Consider the following 17,504-nt stretch of genomic DNA (forward strand, 5'->3'; position numbering starts at 1 on the left):
TCGAGAGTATCGGGAGTACAAAGACTCCGATATGGAAGAATCGGAGAAATTTCAAAGGTAAATCTGAGAATTTGCGATGGAATCCAATGTCTTGGCCAATATAATCATTGCTGAAGATCAGGCAGAAATCACTGCCAAATGTAGATAGTAGTTAAATTTGACGAGCGGATAAGGCGTGTTTTTGAGGTTCAAATGAATAGGCGACAGTTCCACTAAAGCGCCCCAAGACCCCACCAATACAAAGAATACGGATCATGATTATCATAGCCGGAAAGAAAGACAGGAAACTAAGGAAATTGATGAATTCGTCAATTGGAGCCACCACGCCAGACACTTCCCTTTGCAACATCAAATGGATTTAGAGGATCAGTGTGAGTGTAAAGGAACTATTAGTGACTATTTGCAAGACGAGTACAGTGACTGGAAATAAGTGACCATGCTTTGCTTACAATGAAAAGACTTTCAGTGCTACTTAATGAGAAAGGAGATGCTATGATCTTTAGTTAGGTAGAACAAGGAAAAAGATTCTCATATGCATATCAGACAGAAACAGGATTTCCATAAGGCTTTGTTTTCGGTAGTGCGGATAATGGGGCAAGGCAAGACAGAATAAATTTCTAGAGACTATATATTAATTGTCAGTAAAATCTTTATGGAAAAATTTAAAACAAATTTAACATAAGAAATTCATTATGTGTTTGAAAGCTGTGCCTCTTTACGTGCTTCTCTCTTTGCTATTTTCTTTGCCGTTTCAAGTAGAGGGATCTTCCTCGGCCTTCCTCTTTTTCTCCATGGCATCTGATTTATCAGTGACCGAAATTATTAATTTTATTTGCTTGAAGTTATTAATTTGGCCAAAACCATGGCAAACTGGATTGTCTTGATGAACACTGTACTCCTGGTGTTCAAAGAATCTTCCTGGTAATTCCTTGATCAGTCACTGTCACAATATTTTGAGTAGTATTTGGCAAAAATAAACTTATCCACATATTTATTCACACACAATGCAGAATGCACACACACAATGCAGTTTGGAACGAAAACACTGTTACCCTTGCCGACAATAGAGTCATATATGACCCGGAAAATTCTACACGCTTTTCTGGAAAATTGAGAGTGGTTTATTATATCAAAATATGCAATATACAAACTTTGGATATTCTATTTTGTGTTTCTAAAGAACTTCTTGCTGAAAAAAATAAATTTGAATAAAAAATTTTGAAAAAGAAAAGTCATTTCACAAAGTTCGAAATTAGTGATTTTTGATCTCAAATATTTTCTTTTCCTGAATATCTGGAGTCTTGAGAAAATTAGCCAATAATCTTACATCCTTCTATTATGATATCGTGCACAAACCGATAGATTTCAATTAATGTAAATAGTCAAAAAAATTGTTTTTTCCCGGGTCATATATGAACCTAATGACGCGAAAGAGTTAAAGGGTTAAACATCACTCTAAATTCAATTTAGCTCAATCGAATTTGGTATGCGAAAGAATGAGATAGTCATGGGTCATATGAAAAACATGTGAGAAAGAAAGGGTTTCGAATTTCGACTTCATGAAATTTTCTTGATCAAAAAGGTGTGCCGGAGCCCGGAGCCATAATTAAAATTTTAATTTTCCCGCGCTATTCCGGAGTGTCCCAAAATTCCGGAAGCCACACACACACCTAATGTCAGCAGAAGTGTCATTTTGTGTTGTACTTTTTGCTTCAAATTATCTCAAGAAAACCAGATTTTCCCAGTTTTTCTCTATTTTTATACGGAAATTTATCAAAATGATGGTAAATATCACATGGGGTATCTCTGATAGGATCTTTGAAAGAGGATTCCGGTAGAAATTCCATGAATTTCCATGGGAAAATTGTGTTTTGGGAGGCGTATTAAATGACTCACCCGCATTTTGACTTTGTTTCCGGAAGTTTTTTTTATTTCTGGCTAATTGAAAGTGGTTTTTCTGGTGGTAGGACGGAGCTGATGACAACGAAAGTCCTCAGAAGGAGTCCAGTATGGCCGAAGGGACACCATCAACTCAGGAATCTGCTGTTCCACTGGCAGATGATAATCTTTTGGTGGATATTTCGGATGCACTGAGTGAGAAGGATCGTGTGAAATTTACAGTTCACACCCGGACATCCCTTCCCGGATACGCCAAATCAGACTTTTGTGTAGTGCGACAGCATGAGGAATTTGTCTGGTTGCACGATCGTTTTGAGGAAAATGAGGAATATGCCGGATACATTGTAAGTTCATGAAGGAAATTTCCAATCTTTTTCCCCGGGATTTACCTAGATTTTCCTTGTAGATTCCTCCGTGTCCTCCACGACCAGATTTCGATGCTTCCCGGGAGAAGCTACAGCGTCTGGGTGAGGGTGAGGGTAACATGACAAAGGAGGAATTCAAGAAGATGAAACAGGAATTGGAGGCTGAGTATCTGGCCACATTCAAAAAGACTGTAGCAATGCATGAAGTGTTCCTAACTCGCCTCACGAGTCACTCAGTTTTTCGTAAGGACCAACATCTCAAAGTATTCCTGGAGTATGATCAGGATCTCTGTGCCAAGCCACGCAAGAAAATGGATCTTTTGGGTGGTTTGGTGCGGAGCTTAGGGAAGACTACCGATGAACTCTATTTGGGTGCTACTGTGCGCGATGTCAATGATTTCTTCGAGAAGGAACTCCAATTCCTCACGGACTACCACACGCAGCTCAAGGAGGCGGCTACGAGAACCGAAAAAATGACCAAGAAACATAAGGAAGTTGCAGACACTCACATTCGCATTTCATCGTCTCTCCTGGAACTTTCCACGGCCGAAGCGGGTTCCATGGAGAAATTTCTCGCAAAGGTCGCAGAGGTCTTTGAAAAAATTCGCGTGAGTCTTTAATTAATTCATTTATTTTTTTTATTCCAATTCCTCTTATCTTGCTGCAATGATACCCTCTGCAGATTTAGTTTAAAATCCCTAAAAATATCGTGAGATTTGTTTTTTTTGAATAGAATCTTGTTGCTATTAATATTCGAGGGGTAAGTCATCAGGGAAAAAATTGTCATGTGATTCCTGTTTCTTGAATCATGGGAAATTTAACGTGTTTTAAATCAAAATTGTACAGTACTGTCTCTCTATATGCACAGCTTTTGTGTCGGTTGCATTCAAAATCAATTTGTTTACATTTTGACAAAGTAATAAAGAAAATTATTTTCTTGGTAACTAATTTTTCTTGTTTTTAGTTTTCTTAATTTTATTTTTTCTGTATCATATTATATTTAAAAAAACACGGGAAATTCTAGAACAATAAAAAATGATAATTTATTAAAAGAAAGAATAAAACCGTTGGGAATTTCAAAAAAAGTACCCAAACTGTGTATATAGAGAGACAGCACTGTAGCGATATTACCAAGTTTTTGATGAGTTTCTGCTTTTTAAAAAATTCTGACGTTTCTGCTTAAAAATACATTTTTTAAAGAAATTGCTCCTAGTGTGTAGAGACTATTAGAGACAATTCTGAACTGTTTTGACTTATAAAAATATTCCCAGGCTTTATGAAATGCTTTTGCGTTTCTAAAAACATTTTCGTGCTTCTAGAAACATATTCATGTTTCTAAAGTGTTTCAAGGTTTCAAAAACATTGAAACGGCAAAACATCAAAAAATAAAAAAAAGCAGAAGTCACCAGAAACATTTCCGTGCTTATAGCAACGTGTCTGTATTTATAGAAATTTCGTATAAAATTTTGCCATACCTCCAGAAACGTTCTAAAGTTCCCATAGAAATGTTTGTATTCCTTGAAACCTTTCCATTTTTTTCGTGCTTCTAGAAACATTGCTGTAAAGGAATGATTTTTGTTTCAATGTTTCACTGTTTCACTGTGCTCGCAGAGGCCAGATACATTTCTGATTTTATAGAAATTTATCCAGGTTTCTGAACGTGTTTCTTGGATGCGTTTTAGGGATTATAGACGTCTTTTTAGCAAGTCTGCCGTATTTCTAGAAATGTTTCTAAATTTCCATAGAAATGCTCATGTTTCTTGAAATGTATCCATGTTCATTGAATGCGTTTTCATGTTTCTAGATACTTTAGGGTAACTGTACCAAATTTCGGCATAAACTACCGTTCAAAACATTAAATACACCCTTCGTAAGCTTAAATACACGTGATTTGGACCGGGAAAACGCTGTAATATCCATAGTTATATTGATTGAAATAGTTTCATATAAACCTAAGAACAGTTTTAAACAAGGTGTGAGAAAATACATGAGCTACAAAATTTATAATTTGAGGATCAGTCAAAAATTATCTTTTTGGACAAAAATGCAAAAGTAGCCCCACATTCTAAAACTGATCTAATCTTTTAATAATCATTTAACATAAGCTATATAAGGTAAAGTACCCTCTAGTCAGTCGGTTTCTCAACTCGGCCAGTTGAATTATTTAACCAATTTTTTAACGTTTTACAGTCAACTTCTATGAAATTTTCACTGATTTACATTATATATAATATAATACACCTTATAATGTTAAATCGGTAAGACCATATTATAACAAATCTAAGTAAATTGAATAAATAGTCGCACTGGCCGAGTTGAGAAACCGGCCGACTACAGGGTACTTTACCTTACTATTAGTAAATATTATTATGAGTCAGAAAAACTGAAAATAATGCTGAGGGAATATTTTTGGTACGAATTGTGGTCTGTTTCCGGTGTGATCTGTTCTGAAAGGGGTTTCTTCTTTGAATATTGAATTTTTCAGCCCAAATTCTACTTTTTTATATACAGGGTGGCTGAAAAAAATGCAACTAAAGCGCTGTATTATCCTCATTTTTTGTTAAACTTTTTTGAAATAAAGAAAAAATGGTAGTAAATAACATCAAAATTTTAGAATATTATCGGTTTTGTTCAATACGATCTTATTTTGACTTAATTATGGTCTTAAGTCTGTCAGAAAATGCATCGTAGTTTGCACGAATGTCAGCTTTCTGAAAGTCCTGCTATTCACGAAGAAGGGCTGCTTTCAGCTCATCGACACTTTGCTACTTTTTAGTCCCAACCTTGACCAACAAAATTCCTCTTTTGGAGAAGTCAAACGATTCTGCATCGAAGAATTGTGGAGATCGTTTGTTTTCCCAAAATGAAGTGTGAAACATTTTTTTAGCCAAATCTTGTTCGGCGCGTAATTTCTGCGACGTTGTCGAGTCTTGATCGAACTTACATTACTTCTTACTAAAATTTTTGTTTGTCCACGACTCCAACACTCCTTCCAAGACAATTTCCACAAACACATTGGCATTCATTTTGACGGTATAGCCTAAGAACCCCAGTGGAAAGCGATAATTTGTCTTCAACGAAGTCCAAACCTTTAAATAAGGTGGTCCTTGACTTCCGATGGTCATTCGAACGTTTAAATTATCGTATGAACTTTCCTTCAGATAGATACAATTATTTTATTTGCACATCAATTGCTCAATTTAAAATTTTTATTATCAGAAAAAATGACATTCTGGGACGTGCAAGCGAATTTACTTCGTCGATCGAGCATAACTTTTTTTGAGGATCGATGAAATCTCGTCCTTTTTAGGATTTTTAAGGCTTCATAGAAAGGGTCTTTAGCAATATTTATTTAATAGATATTTGGAATCTATGCGTCTCAGACATCGTTTGTTTGCAAATGTGACGCAGATTTTGTTCAATTTGCTTCTACACTTTAAGAACGATGACTAACGATGAAGCAATTTTTTCAGACCTCCACCAAAGCATTTTAAAATGTAACTAGTATCCCTGTACCAAATTATGTTTCGAAAAACGGAAAGTTTAATTACATTCAGGGTTTTAAAGAGCCCTAACGATAGCTGCTTCCGCATTTCTTGCAAATTATAGTGACATTAAATTGTCACGTTTGAATTCCACGGTTTAAAAAAGTTTTACAAAATATTATCGAAAATGCATTTTTAGGCTTTTAGCCAATAAAATGAACAAGCACTATGCAAAATATGAAACCGCTGTCACCAGCGGTTTGACAGCTATGCGCTCTGAAAGTTGTTGCATTTTTTTTCAGCCACCCTGTATGTGATTTATAGACGCATTTTAGCGTTTCTAGAAATGTTTCAGCATTTCTTAGATGCTTTTCTACGAACATCATCGTGTTTATAGGAACGTGTCCGCCTGTGTTTCTATAAATTAATCCGTATTTTATTGAATACGTTTTTGTGCTTCTCGGATGCGTTTCCGCGTTTATGGATTCTAGGTTTCTGAAATATTTTCGTATAGAAACATTTTGTGTTTTTTAGTTTTGCGTTTAATTTCCAGCAACTTTATCGCACTTCTAGAAACATTTTCAAGTTTCCACAGAAGTAATTGGTTTTTTTTTTGAAACGTCATCATGCTTATCAAATGCGTTTTCACTTCTTTTCTAGCAACGTTTTCGTACTTTTTCATGCATTTCTCTGATATCTTTAAGCATTATAGTATTTTTAGAAAAGTTTGAAAGGCCCTTCCATGCTCATTTTATTTTGTATTTCTATGATATTTTCCGTGCTTCTTAATGCGTTTATGAGATTTCTTAAAACCGTTACCGCTTTAAGCGTATTTCGTGAAACATTGCGGGGCATCTAAAATCTAGAATGCTTTTCGTTTTTTTTTTTTTGTTCCCCCCCTTAAATCCCTTTGCTCAGGTCTTAGGCCATAGGCCTATTTTGACCGAAATCCTGGTGCTTTTCGTGTTTAAAGAATAATTTTCGCGTTTCTGTAAACGATTTCAGGTTTCTAGAAATATATTCATGTTTCTAGAAATAAATTCATGTTTCTAGAAACATTTTCATGTCTCTGCAAACATTTCCATGTTTCTTGGATGCATTTCTCGAAATGATTTCAGTGTTTATGTTTATTGGCAATGGTGTCTGTGCTTTTACAATATTAAATACGTATTTAATAGATACGGATACATTTTTGTGCTTCTCGAATGCGTTGCGTTTTCTCATTCCTAGAGATGTTTTTGCTTTTTGTAAATAATTTGCCGAGTTTATGGAAATATTTCATGTGTACGTAACTTAGAATCTGGGTTGCGTTTCCATATTTCGAAAAAAAGTTTTTGTACAGTAGACAGACTCTCACTCAATCGGCTCTCTTTCAATCGGGCGCAAAATTTTGTTGACAATTTTTATGTTTGATTTTAAAGCAAATCTGTTCAAATTCGCTGTAGTTCCTCTTGTTTTATCGTAATTCTTTATATTTAAGCGCTTTTAGTGGAATTTACAATGATTTTGATGTCCAAATCTCTCGATAATTTAGATGAAATTTGGCCCCATATGCCCGAATGAGGAAGAGTCTACTGTACTTCATAAAGTAATCCTCTATTTCTATTAACTTGTCCATGTTTTATAAATGCATTTCGATGTTTCTTGGATGAGGTTTTGAATTTGTAGAAATTCAAAAACGTTTTAGTGCATGCAGCAAGGTACTTTAGATTGTTCAATGTTGATTTTGATGCAAAATCCTTTAAAAATGGTTTAGCATGATTTTTTTCGAGTAATTTGCTAAAAGCAGATTTTGCAACATGACTTACAATGCACGTTTCACGCTGAGTCAAAGAAGGTCCGCGACAAGTTTTAGGAGGAATATATTTGGGATATCCTTTCAAAACAAATCTTTTTTGTTTTTAAATTCGAAGAGAAAAATCTAACAAAATTCTTGGACGGGAAAAATTCAGTAGATTTCCCAGGGAAATCTGTATGAAAATTATTTCCACTTAAGGATATACTTCAGTCGAGATGTTTTATTGGAAAATTTGTAAGGAAAAGTTTGGGAAGATTCCCAACAATTCTGGAAAATTCTAGGAAGAACGCGTAAAATTCAGTACTTTTTTTCCAGAAAAAACATCATTTGAAATTTATTTTCACTTAAAGATATACTTCAGTCGAGATGTTTTATTGGAAAATTTGTAAAGAAAAGTTTGGGAAGATTTCCAACAAGTCTGGAAAATTCCTAGGAAGAACGCGTAAAATTCAGTACGTTTTTTCCAGAAAAAAAATCATATGAAATTTATTTTCACTTAAAGATATACTTCTGTCGAGATGTTTTTTATTGGAAAAAATCATATTTTCTCCAAAAATATGTCAATTTGAGAGTATTTACAAGAGTTTTCCAGATTTTTTTTCGAAAGCGTCTACAAAATTAACTTTCAGAATGAGGATTGTATAAGAAAATATTGATCGTCGATATTTTTCATTGGTTCGCAGAACATGGAAGGGCGTGTGTCTAGTGATCAGGACTTGAAGCTAGGAGATACTCTGCGTTACTACCAACGTGATAGTCACGCAGCCAAGGCTCTCCTCATCCGTCGTCTTCGTTGCCTGGCAGCTTATGAGGCTGCTAATAGGAATCTGGAGAGAGCCCGAGCCAAAAATAAAGACGTCCATGCGGTAAGTAAATCTAATAATGAAATTTCTGCGTGATTGAATTAAGCACTTAAGCACATTTATTAACTAAAACAATGCAGCCTCTGGAAGTGCAAGAGGTAAAGAGAAAAAAATATCATAACAATCCATTCAAAAAACTCAAAAAAAAACAAACTTGCTTCTTTTTGGTTTTATTTGGGGCATTGTGAATAGTTTTGGGGGGTAATAGTTTTAGAAAATTTGTGTTTCAGGCGGAAAATGCTCAGACTCAGGCTTGTCAGAAATTTGAGACGATGTCAGCTCATGGGAAGCAAGAGTTGGTGGGTTTCCGGGCACGTCGTGTGGCTGCTTTCAAAAAGAGTCTCATCGAATTGGCGGAACTGGAGGGAAAACATGCCAAGACACAGTATGAATTCCTCCGTCAGAGTCTCCTGTCGCTCAAGGATGCCTGAAAACTGGACAAATAACGTTATATCGGCTTTTGTTGAAGTTTTTTTTTTCTATTTAGTAAAAGACAATTTCCTGTGAGATCCTTCAAAGGAAATGTTAATATTTTTCTCCTCTATTATTTTCTTGCATTTATTGCATAAAGATATCATATGAATTCCATTCACGAATTATAAAAAAAAGAGAATAAATTAAATGTATTTTGAATATATATTCGTACGCATTATATTTGGAAATATATTATCTATACAATAAAATATTTGTACATGAAAAGATTTTTTTGATTTAGAAATATTTTATAGACAGCCTTTTTCAGCAATTGAAAACTAGGGTAAAGTTGGGAAAGGCGGACACTTAAGAAACAGCTCCAATTCCGATTTTCAGTAATGTCCGACTTTTAGTATTATTCTAAGTGTTACGTAGTGCTCTAACGGCAGAAAAGATTGTCACTGGAGATGAAAAGTGAATACCTAATGATAACCTAAGCGTACACAGAAAAAAATATTTTGTAAAATTGTTCGTAAATGTTCGTAAACACACAAAAAATGTTCGTAAAATTTTGTCATTTGTTCGTAAATGTTTGTTTTCCTGTCGAACATTTTACAAACATTTACGAACAAATGACAAAATTTTACGAACATTTTTTTTGTATGTTTACGAACATTTACGAACAAATGTTTGTAAAAGTACAAAAAATGTTTGTCAAATGATTATATTACGAACAATGTTTGTGAAAAAGTACAAACTTTTACGAACTTGTTTGTGGGTTATACGATTCACGAGCATTTCGTAACTCCCCCATAGGAATTCACAAACATTTACGAACATTTTTACAAAATATTTTTTTCTGTGAGAAAACATGGAGTTAGTCGCACAACGTCTTAACTTTTCATGGTTCCAGGTACACGCTCTGTATTCGATGGGATTAATTAAGTTTAGTGCATTATAAGTTCTTGAAACATGGAGAAATAATTACTGCGGACGTCTATGAAGTGAAATTCGAAAAAAAACATAAAAGACTGCATTGCGAAACTTACCCAAAATATTTTCCACGAAACTCGAATAATCCAGCAATAGCATGAAATTCTCTATAAACTCAAAAAATCCAAGAAACCCAAAAATTATTTTGCGAAACCCAAGGAATCCATAAATTTTATTGACAAACCCAGAAATTATTTCGAGACACCCGAGAAACTTAAAACTTAAATTGCGAAACTCGAATAACTCAAAATTGCATCGATAAACCCTAAAAAAATGCATCGCAAAAATTGAAACACCCGAAAATTGTTTCGTAAAACCGGAATAAACTCTTGTCAGTATAGGCTGGAATGAGCTAGCCCTTGAATTGTAAAAGCGTCCACCGTCGTCTTAGCTTGGTGATCAACCTTCAGAGCAAAACATCTATAATAGATTGTTCCGAATCAGATTTCATTTGTTTCAACAAACTTTATTATCACTATAGATGGAACAGAACGATTGAATCAGATTTCAGATTGATAGGAATCTGAAAATAATTAATTAATTGTTAATGGCGTGACATTTTATCTTTTATCTAATCTTACTTTCTGAGAAGCTTCGCCTTTCCTTATCTCTTCTAGTGTCCCTGATAAATTCAATCAAATTTCTTCACTGTGAAAAAAATGAGGTACGATTAACTTTTTTTTGATCATAACTTTAACACTTTTCAGGTGTAAAAATATATCAACATTTTTTAATGTAAATTTTACACCTTTTTTAAGTGTAAAAATAACATGAAAAATGATAACTTTAACTCTTTTGTGTCACACTTTTATGCAGCAGATGAATTCATGTAAAATTGAGTTTTTCCTAATGCTTTATGATCAAATATAATAGTTCAGAGAGGAAAAAAAAAATCCATTGCGTGAAAACTCGGAAAAACCCCGGGTCATATATGACCCTGTTGTCCTCAAGGGAAGTGTACATACCATTTTCAAAATCTGTATCACGGGCTTTTTAAGAGTTTTTTTTTGCTTGAAATTATTAATTTGGCCGAAACCATGGCAAACTGGATTGTCTTGATGAACACAGTACTCGTGGTGTTCAATGAATCTTCCTGGTAATCCCTTGAACAGTCACTATCACAATATTTTGAGTGGTAATTTGGCAAAAATAAACTTATCCACATATTTATTCACACACAATACAATTGCACAATATGAGACGCTTGCAGAATACTCTAAAATATTGCAAAATATGTTATAATCCATCAGATATAAGATGAAATGTCTAGGAGCAAGATGTCCCACCTGCATTTCACAAAGAAAAACAATGTCCCAACTACATTTCGCTATAGGTTTGGGACGAAAACACTGTTACCCTTGCCGACAATAGGGTCATATATGACCCGGAAAATTCTACACGCTTTTCTGGAAAATTGAGAGTAGTTTATTATATCAAAATATGCAATATACAATCTTTGGATATTCTATTTTGTGTTTCTAAAAAAAATATAAATGAATATAAAAAAATTTGAAAAAGAAAAGTCATTTCACAAAGTTCGAAATTCGTGATTTTTGATCTCAAATATTTTCTTTTCCTGAATATTTGGAGTCTTGAGAAAATTAGCCAAGAATCTTACATCCTTCTATTATGATGTCGTGCACAAAACGATAGATTTCAATTAATGTAAATAGTAAAAAAAATCGTTTTTTCCCCGGGTCATATATGACCCTAATGACGCGAAAGGGTTAAAATTAAGCTCCAATCTAAATTTTTAACAAAAAATCCCTCAAAACATGCAAAATCCGTAATTTCTTTTTTTATTTTCGAAATTGGACAAAAATTTTTCGATCTGAAAAAAAAAAGCTCAGGTTATTAAAGCTGAGACGCTTTGCTATTTCTTTATGTGATAAGAACCTCTTCTTTTTGATTTCACCTCTCAGTTTCTTTTTCTTTTGTTGTTTATGGCTTGAAAAAAAATTAAGAATTTCATTTAACTTTTATGTACTATTTTATGAGCCTAAACTTATTTTTTCGTATCAGTTTTTATTCTTAGTTCATATTTTTGTGATATTTATGTGGCAAGATATTTTGTTCGCATTTTTCATTTTTCTGCTTATTTTTTAAAGATGCTTTTTCTCTCTCTATTTTTAGATTTTTTTTCACTGGGATTTTCTTTTTTCAAAAGAGAAATAAAAAATATGACAACTCTTGAACACCTTTTTCACTAAACTTTATAAAGTCAACACTAAGGCCTTTTGTTGTTCTTCTTAACTATATTATTAGAACAGCATTATGGACAGTTAGTACTGAAGTTATTTTAAATTTAAATATATGGACGACTCAGAATATAAGTCGAGCAACTCGATTTTTTACAAAAATCTTTTTATTGGCTTTTTGGATACTTCTTCAGGGGAGACTGGAGCAAAAAGTCACAAATCGAAAAATTCAAAATTCAATATCTTCCAAGGTAAAAAAGATAGCGGCTCAAATTTTTTTCTATAGATAGTCTCCATAGACCTTCTTCAATGTCGTAAGTTTCTTAGAATTCGAACAAGGAATTTAGAAAATAAAAAATATCGAAATTGTTAGCCCTGTTTTTGAAATATTTTCCTTGCAGAAGATAACAATTATTACCTACCTATTTTCCAAAATTGATGCACTGGTGAATATTTTCTAAATAATTTGGATTTTTTTTTGAATACGAATTCGCTATTTATTTTAGAATTTCACAAAAGTTCTTTTCTTTAGAAATCCTTTTATTAAAAATGGCCATTTGGGGTAAAAAGTAACAAAAGGTATAGAGCAAAAAGTAACAAAAAAGCGAAGCAATTTCTGATGTCTCTCGGCGAAAAGAAACGTCATTATCATGTCTCGCCTCTTGTTGTTTGCATTGGTCAAACGATTTGCTGTCTTTTGTGTGTTTTTCCTAAAATACAGTAGAGTCTCCTAAATTCGAACGCTAGGGGTTTTTTTTTGACATTTCTCACCTCCCAAATTCGAACGATTTTTTCAAAACTAACGAAATTTGTGTGAGATTAAATTGTACTTTGAATCAAATTCCCGTACTTTCTTGCAAGCCTTAGTGGTAAAATACTTCCTTTTCATTTTACACGACCATAATGTATGTAAACATTCAGGAAGAAGCACATAAATATGATTTTCATTCACCAAGAATACGAACTTTCTAACATAACCTCACAATTGACATTTTGAATCCAAACGGCGGCGTTCGAATTTGAGAGATTCATATTTGAGAGACTCTACTGTAGCTTGAAAAACGCTTTTCTCGTTTTCTCACTTTTCTCGCAGAGAAAACGGTGTTTTACAAAGGTGTAGATGTAGATGAATAAATTTTCTATGAAAATATGTCCTCTAGGTATTTTTTTCAAATTTACGGAAGTCCGTAATGAAGCGAATCAAAATGTGATAATACCCAATGTCTGGTACTATTTGCCCCAACATTTTTGAGAATAGTCACAAAATTACCTTTTAGAAATTGGTTCGATAAACGTATTTCCTTACAAAATAGAGCAAAATTACTCTCACAAAATTGTAGAGCGGTAAATTTCCTATAAAACTGCGCTAATTAGAAATTTTTGAAGCGATCGAGTAGCTTGTAAAAAAATAAAATATCCGTTTTGTAACTTTTTGCCTCAGTCTCCCCTATACCCTCTCTCCTGTGAATATTATACTTGAGAGATAATTATTTTCAAAGTTATAGAGATTTTAAATCTCAAAAATCCATCCTAAACTCTGCATGTAAAATTTGCCTACTGCGAGTTATTCGTTTCTTATTCTGAGCGATCGCTATTGCGGTCTTGTATAGATTCGAAGGAAATCTCCTGCGCATATGCAACATTTTTGTGATGGGGTATCGGGTATATGATTTGTCTTCGCGCCATTCTTGCAGAATTCTCGCAGTTGATGGCGCCAAATTGTGAAATTCTTTGGTATCTTCCAATATAAAAAGGGGGAAGAATTTCATCAAGTAGATTAATCATTAAGTACTCGTTGCACCTGAAAGTGCTGCTCTTTTTTAGTGATAATTTTGTGCGAAGAATCTCCATTCACGATGCAAGTATTCGTGAGGACAGTGACTGGCAAGGACATCACACTGGAAGTGGAAGGAACAGATACAATTGAGAGGATAAAAAGTAAAATCCGAGACAAAGATGGAACTCCGGAGGAAGAACAGTGCCTGACTTATGTTGGAAAGCCCCTGCAGGATATTCACAGAGTCTCTGACTACAGCATACAGGAACACAGCACCATTCACCTGGCCCTGAGGCTTCTTGGTGGGCTCCTGCCACCTTCTCTGAGGATGCTGGCTGAGAAGTACAACTGTGACAAGATGATCTGCAGGAAGTGCTACGCAAGGCTCCATCCCAGAGCCACAAATTGCCGCAACAGGAAGTGCGGGCATTCCAATGATCTCCGGGCCAAGAAGAAGCTCAAAGTTCATCGACCATAAACCCTTTGTCCAGGAAATGTTAAAAGCCCCAAAATCAGCCAAAGAGAGATTCCCAGAAGACGGAAAAAACTGTGAATTTTCATCTAAATGATCTTGTGATCTTTGTGAATTGAATTGTAAAAGTATTTGATAAAACCTTTTCTTTTTTGAAAATTCAAATAAAATTTCTTAACTCCGGAGAATTTTATAAGTTTTTCAAATAAACATGAAGAAGAAAAAATAATCATATAAGTCCGGAGATTTCCCGCCAATTTTTTATTCCCTTTTCAGACGTTAAATCAATTCCTTCCATTTCCATTTCAAGTTCTTGGTGAGGAGAGTTTCCTGATCATTTTGTAAATCAGGATAGTGACAAGGGTAACAAGAATTATACGCAAAGGTTTGCTGAAGTTCGTTAAAAAGATGTTATTTCTTTAAAAAGAGGTTTCTCCACGCTAAAAAAATTTTGCCAAAGAAATAAATTGACAAATTATTTCTAAACTTTTCTTTTAAATATATTTAATAAAGGAATTTTGCTTTTGAAGATATTACATGAATTCTAAATTGAACTTGTAAGAATAATTTTTGGAAACAATAACGAATTATGGATTACTTACCTCATTAAAAAAAATATTTGTCTTGTTGTTAAACTAAGTTACAAAATAATAATAGTTTTAGGCGTTTTAGGTGAGATGTGAAAATATTAAAAATCACAGCTATTGCAATTCTCGTGAGATTACATGTCTTCCGATCGGGCTCAAATATTGAGAAATATTTTTTATTACTGCATTTTCTTCAGGAAAACGTCTTTTTGGTGGCCTATAGCAATCTTTCAGCTTACTATCACCGCCGAAACATTGAGTATAATCATAAATTAAATTTTTAATTTCAAACACATCAAAAAGAACATTTCCTTTCATTCAGATAATTCACATTTTAGATAATTGGAAAGAAATGGATTAAGGATGGTTTTTAAACGGAAAACTTACTAAAATCTTCCTAAGGAAGTTTCAAAAAAAAAACAAACAAACTAAAACTGGCTAATATTTCCATTTGAAAAACTAATTTGAAGACTATTTATGAACTATCTGAATACTTAAAATTATAAAAATCGGATTAAAATAAGATTTATGTCGATAGAGTCTAAAAGATATTTTGGTCTAAGAAACTTCGTTTTGAGACATTATTTTAGAAAGCTTCAAATGCAATTTTCTCCATTAAAAAGATTTACAGATCCATGAAAATGTTTTTCTAACCATTTGTCTAAATTCGTAAAAACGGGTATCAAAGCGTCCCAGGCTTTGCGAAATGCTCGAACTTAATGACTTAGATTCTATACCTCAAAAGTATTTTCGCATCATTTACAATACCGGTTCTAAACCGATTTGAAACGATTAATAAATCATTCAAAAGATCCTCCAAAATTATTTTGAAATTAAATATAATTGACTTTCGGATAAAAATTAGTTATCGACTATGAACCGGTTCATTACCGGTTCAGAACCGATTGGAATCGGTTCAGTTTTATTGTAAATTCCAAGACCTTTCCAACGAGCCCAAACATGACCCCATTCGCCTGATAAATGCTCTCTTTAGAGCCTTTTGAAACTTTTGACCTTCAAAAAACCGTTATTTGGAATGATTCAATGGAATTTTTGTATATGGTCAAATGTCCGCCTGGGTAATTTCTAAAACATATCCAAAAATGAACAAAATTGCACTCTTAAAATAATACTGACACTTCTCAGACATTGTGATGAATAAATTATAAATTATCTATCTATCTATCTATCTAATTATATCTAGAAAAAGTGACCTAAAAGCTGTTTAATTGCGTGCCAAAGTTGTGCTATTTTTAAGTGAAAATAGCTCAACTTTTTTGCTTAATATTAGAAAGAATATTATTCAAAAAAGATTTTTATATTACTATTATAGTTTTTAAAGGTCATAAAAATAGTGTAGTAACATTGATTTTATATAGAATCTATTAATTTAGCAACTATTAACCTCAGAACTTTGTAAAATTTTCAAGTCAATTAAATTTAAATCGCGTGGATCTTTAGGGCAAAAAACAAACGAGCAGTATAAGATTCTAAATGGGCAGTAAAAAATTAAAAATGAGCAGTAAAATATCTAATTATGGTCAGTAAAAAACTTAAATCTTTACAAAAATGGGCCTAATTTATACATTTAACATTTAAAATAGTTCCATATAGAGTGAAAAGCCCTTTATTTTCCCTTTGCCAAAATTTGGACGATAATATCGCTGTTTTTCAATTTTTTTTGTTACTGATCAATTTTAACTTTTTACTGCTCATTTATTCAATGCCGATCTTTAGTAGAGTATTTTACAATAACTGATTTACAAAAGTTATTATTATCCTAAAAATGTTCATCCTGAACAGCCACTATCTTTTTTTACCTTGGAAGATATTGAATTTTGAATTTTTCGATTTGTGACTTTTTGCCCCAGTCTCCCCTAATCATTATAAATTTTCGGGAAAACACTTTTGTGTTCGAAAAACGATTTTTTTTTGGGGATAATCATTCAATTTGGCCACTCCTCTTACTAAAATCTTTGCTACACCCTTGACACTACAATAGAGGATTAATCCTGGAGTGCTCAAAAACCCCAATACTCCAACTCCAACCGCTATGTGAGTACACCTTCTTAGTTCGTTACAACAATGGTTTCTATCCGTTATTCCATTTGAATAGAGATTGTTCAAACCACCTACTTTTCGGAGTTTAGGTTTTTATTTATAAAAAATACACCTTAATTATTCCAAATACATGAAAGAATGCAAATAAAATCACCAACATGTCCCGGAAGGTCTTTGAGATTCTTTTTCCTGCAGATCACTTCCTCGGGGGAGTACTTTGCAGAAAGCATCCACAGAGAGGCGGGCAGCTAATTGCTAGGAAGATTTTGTTGCCCTGTTGAATTTTGTAGTCCGATACCGTGTAGGGATCCTGTAGGTACTGCCTGTCAAAGGTCAGGCATTGTTTGTCTGGATCAATTCCCATCTTTTGTTTGATTTTGGCTTTAACTTCCGCAATTGTATCTGTTCCTTCCACTTCCAGTGTGATCTCTTCTCCAGATTCACCGAACTGGGTCAGCATTTCTCTCACTTTCTTCACCACGATCTGCATTGTAAACTGATTTGATGTGCCACTGAAGGAATACTAAAACAAGAACCGTCACTTGAGTGTGGAAAATGATGAGTAATCACTTTTTTGGTTTTCCCGGGAAAT

At 33.6% G+C, this 17,504-nt stretch overlaps 2 protein-coding genes across 3 annotated transcripts; both read left to right on the forward strand.

Moving 5' to 3' along the window:
• Positions 1–1,650: 1,650 nt before the first annotated feature.
• Positions 1,651–9,109, forward strand: LOC129806433 (sorting nexin-6). Of its 2 annotated transcripts, none has more exons than XM_055855023.1 (5): positions 1,651–1,784; positions 1,968–2,243; positions 2,306–2,872; positions 8,231–8,413; positions 8,641–9,109. In XM_055855023.1, exons 1-5 carry the CDS (start codon positions 1,674–1,676, stop codon positions 8,839–8,841), a joined length of 1,338 nt encoding a protein of 445 aa, XP_055710998.1. In that variant the 5' UTR covers positions 1,651–1,673; the 3' UTR covers positions 8,842–9,109. The 2 variants fall into 2 exon arrangements, with proteins under 2 accessions (XP_055710998.1, XP_055710999.1); XM_055855024.1 differs by lacking the exon at positions 8,641–9,109 and adding an exon at positions 8,491–8,634 and having other exon boundaries at positions 1,665–1,784.
• A 4,674-nt stretch (positions 9,110–13,783) lies between these two features.
• On the forward strand, positions 13,784–14,449 carry LOC129806451 (ubiquitin-60S ribosomal protein L40-like). The gene has a single exon (XM_055855047.1). It carries the CDS (start codon positions 13,872–13,874, stop codon positions 14,268–14,270), a length of 399 nt encoding a protein of 132 aa, XP_055711022.1. The 5' UTR covers positions 13,784–13,871; the 3' UTR covers positions 14,271–14,449.
• Positions 14,450–17,504: the final 3,055 nt, after the last annotated feature.

The sequence above is a fragment of the Phlebotomus papatasi genome, chromosome 3 (assembly GCF_024763615.1).
Source record: "Phlebotomus papatasi isolate M1 chromosome 3, Ppap_2.1, whole genome shotgun sequence".
Classification (NCBI taxonomy): Eukaryota; Metazoa; Arthropoda; class Insecta; order Diptera; family Psychodidae; genus Phlebotomus; species Phlebotomus papatasi.

Bases quoted from the DNA above. Each gene is read 5' to 3' on its own strand.
- LOC129806451 (XM_055855047.1), top strand. From the start codon at position 13,872: ATGCAAGTATTCGTGAGGACAGTGACTGGCAAGGACATCACACTGGAA.
- LOC129806433 (XM_055855023.1), top strand. From the start codon at position 1,674: ATGTCAGCAGAAGTGTCATTTTGTGTTGTACTTTTTGCTTCAAATTAT. The intron at 2,244-2,305 runs GTAAGTTCATGA...TTTTCCTTGTAG, and splicing joins AGGAATATGCCGGATACATT to ATTCCTCCGTGTCCTCCACG. The intron at 8,414-8,640 runs GTAAGTAAATCT...TTTGTGTTTCAG, and splicing joins AAAATAAAGACGTCCATGCG to GCGGAAAATGCTCAGACTCA.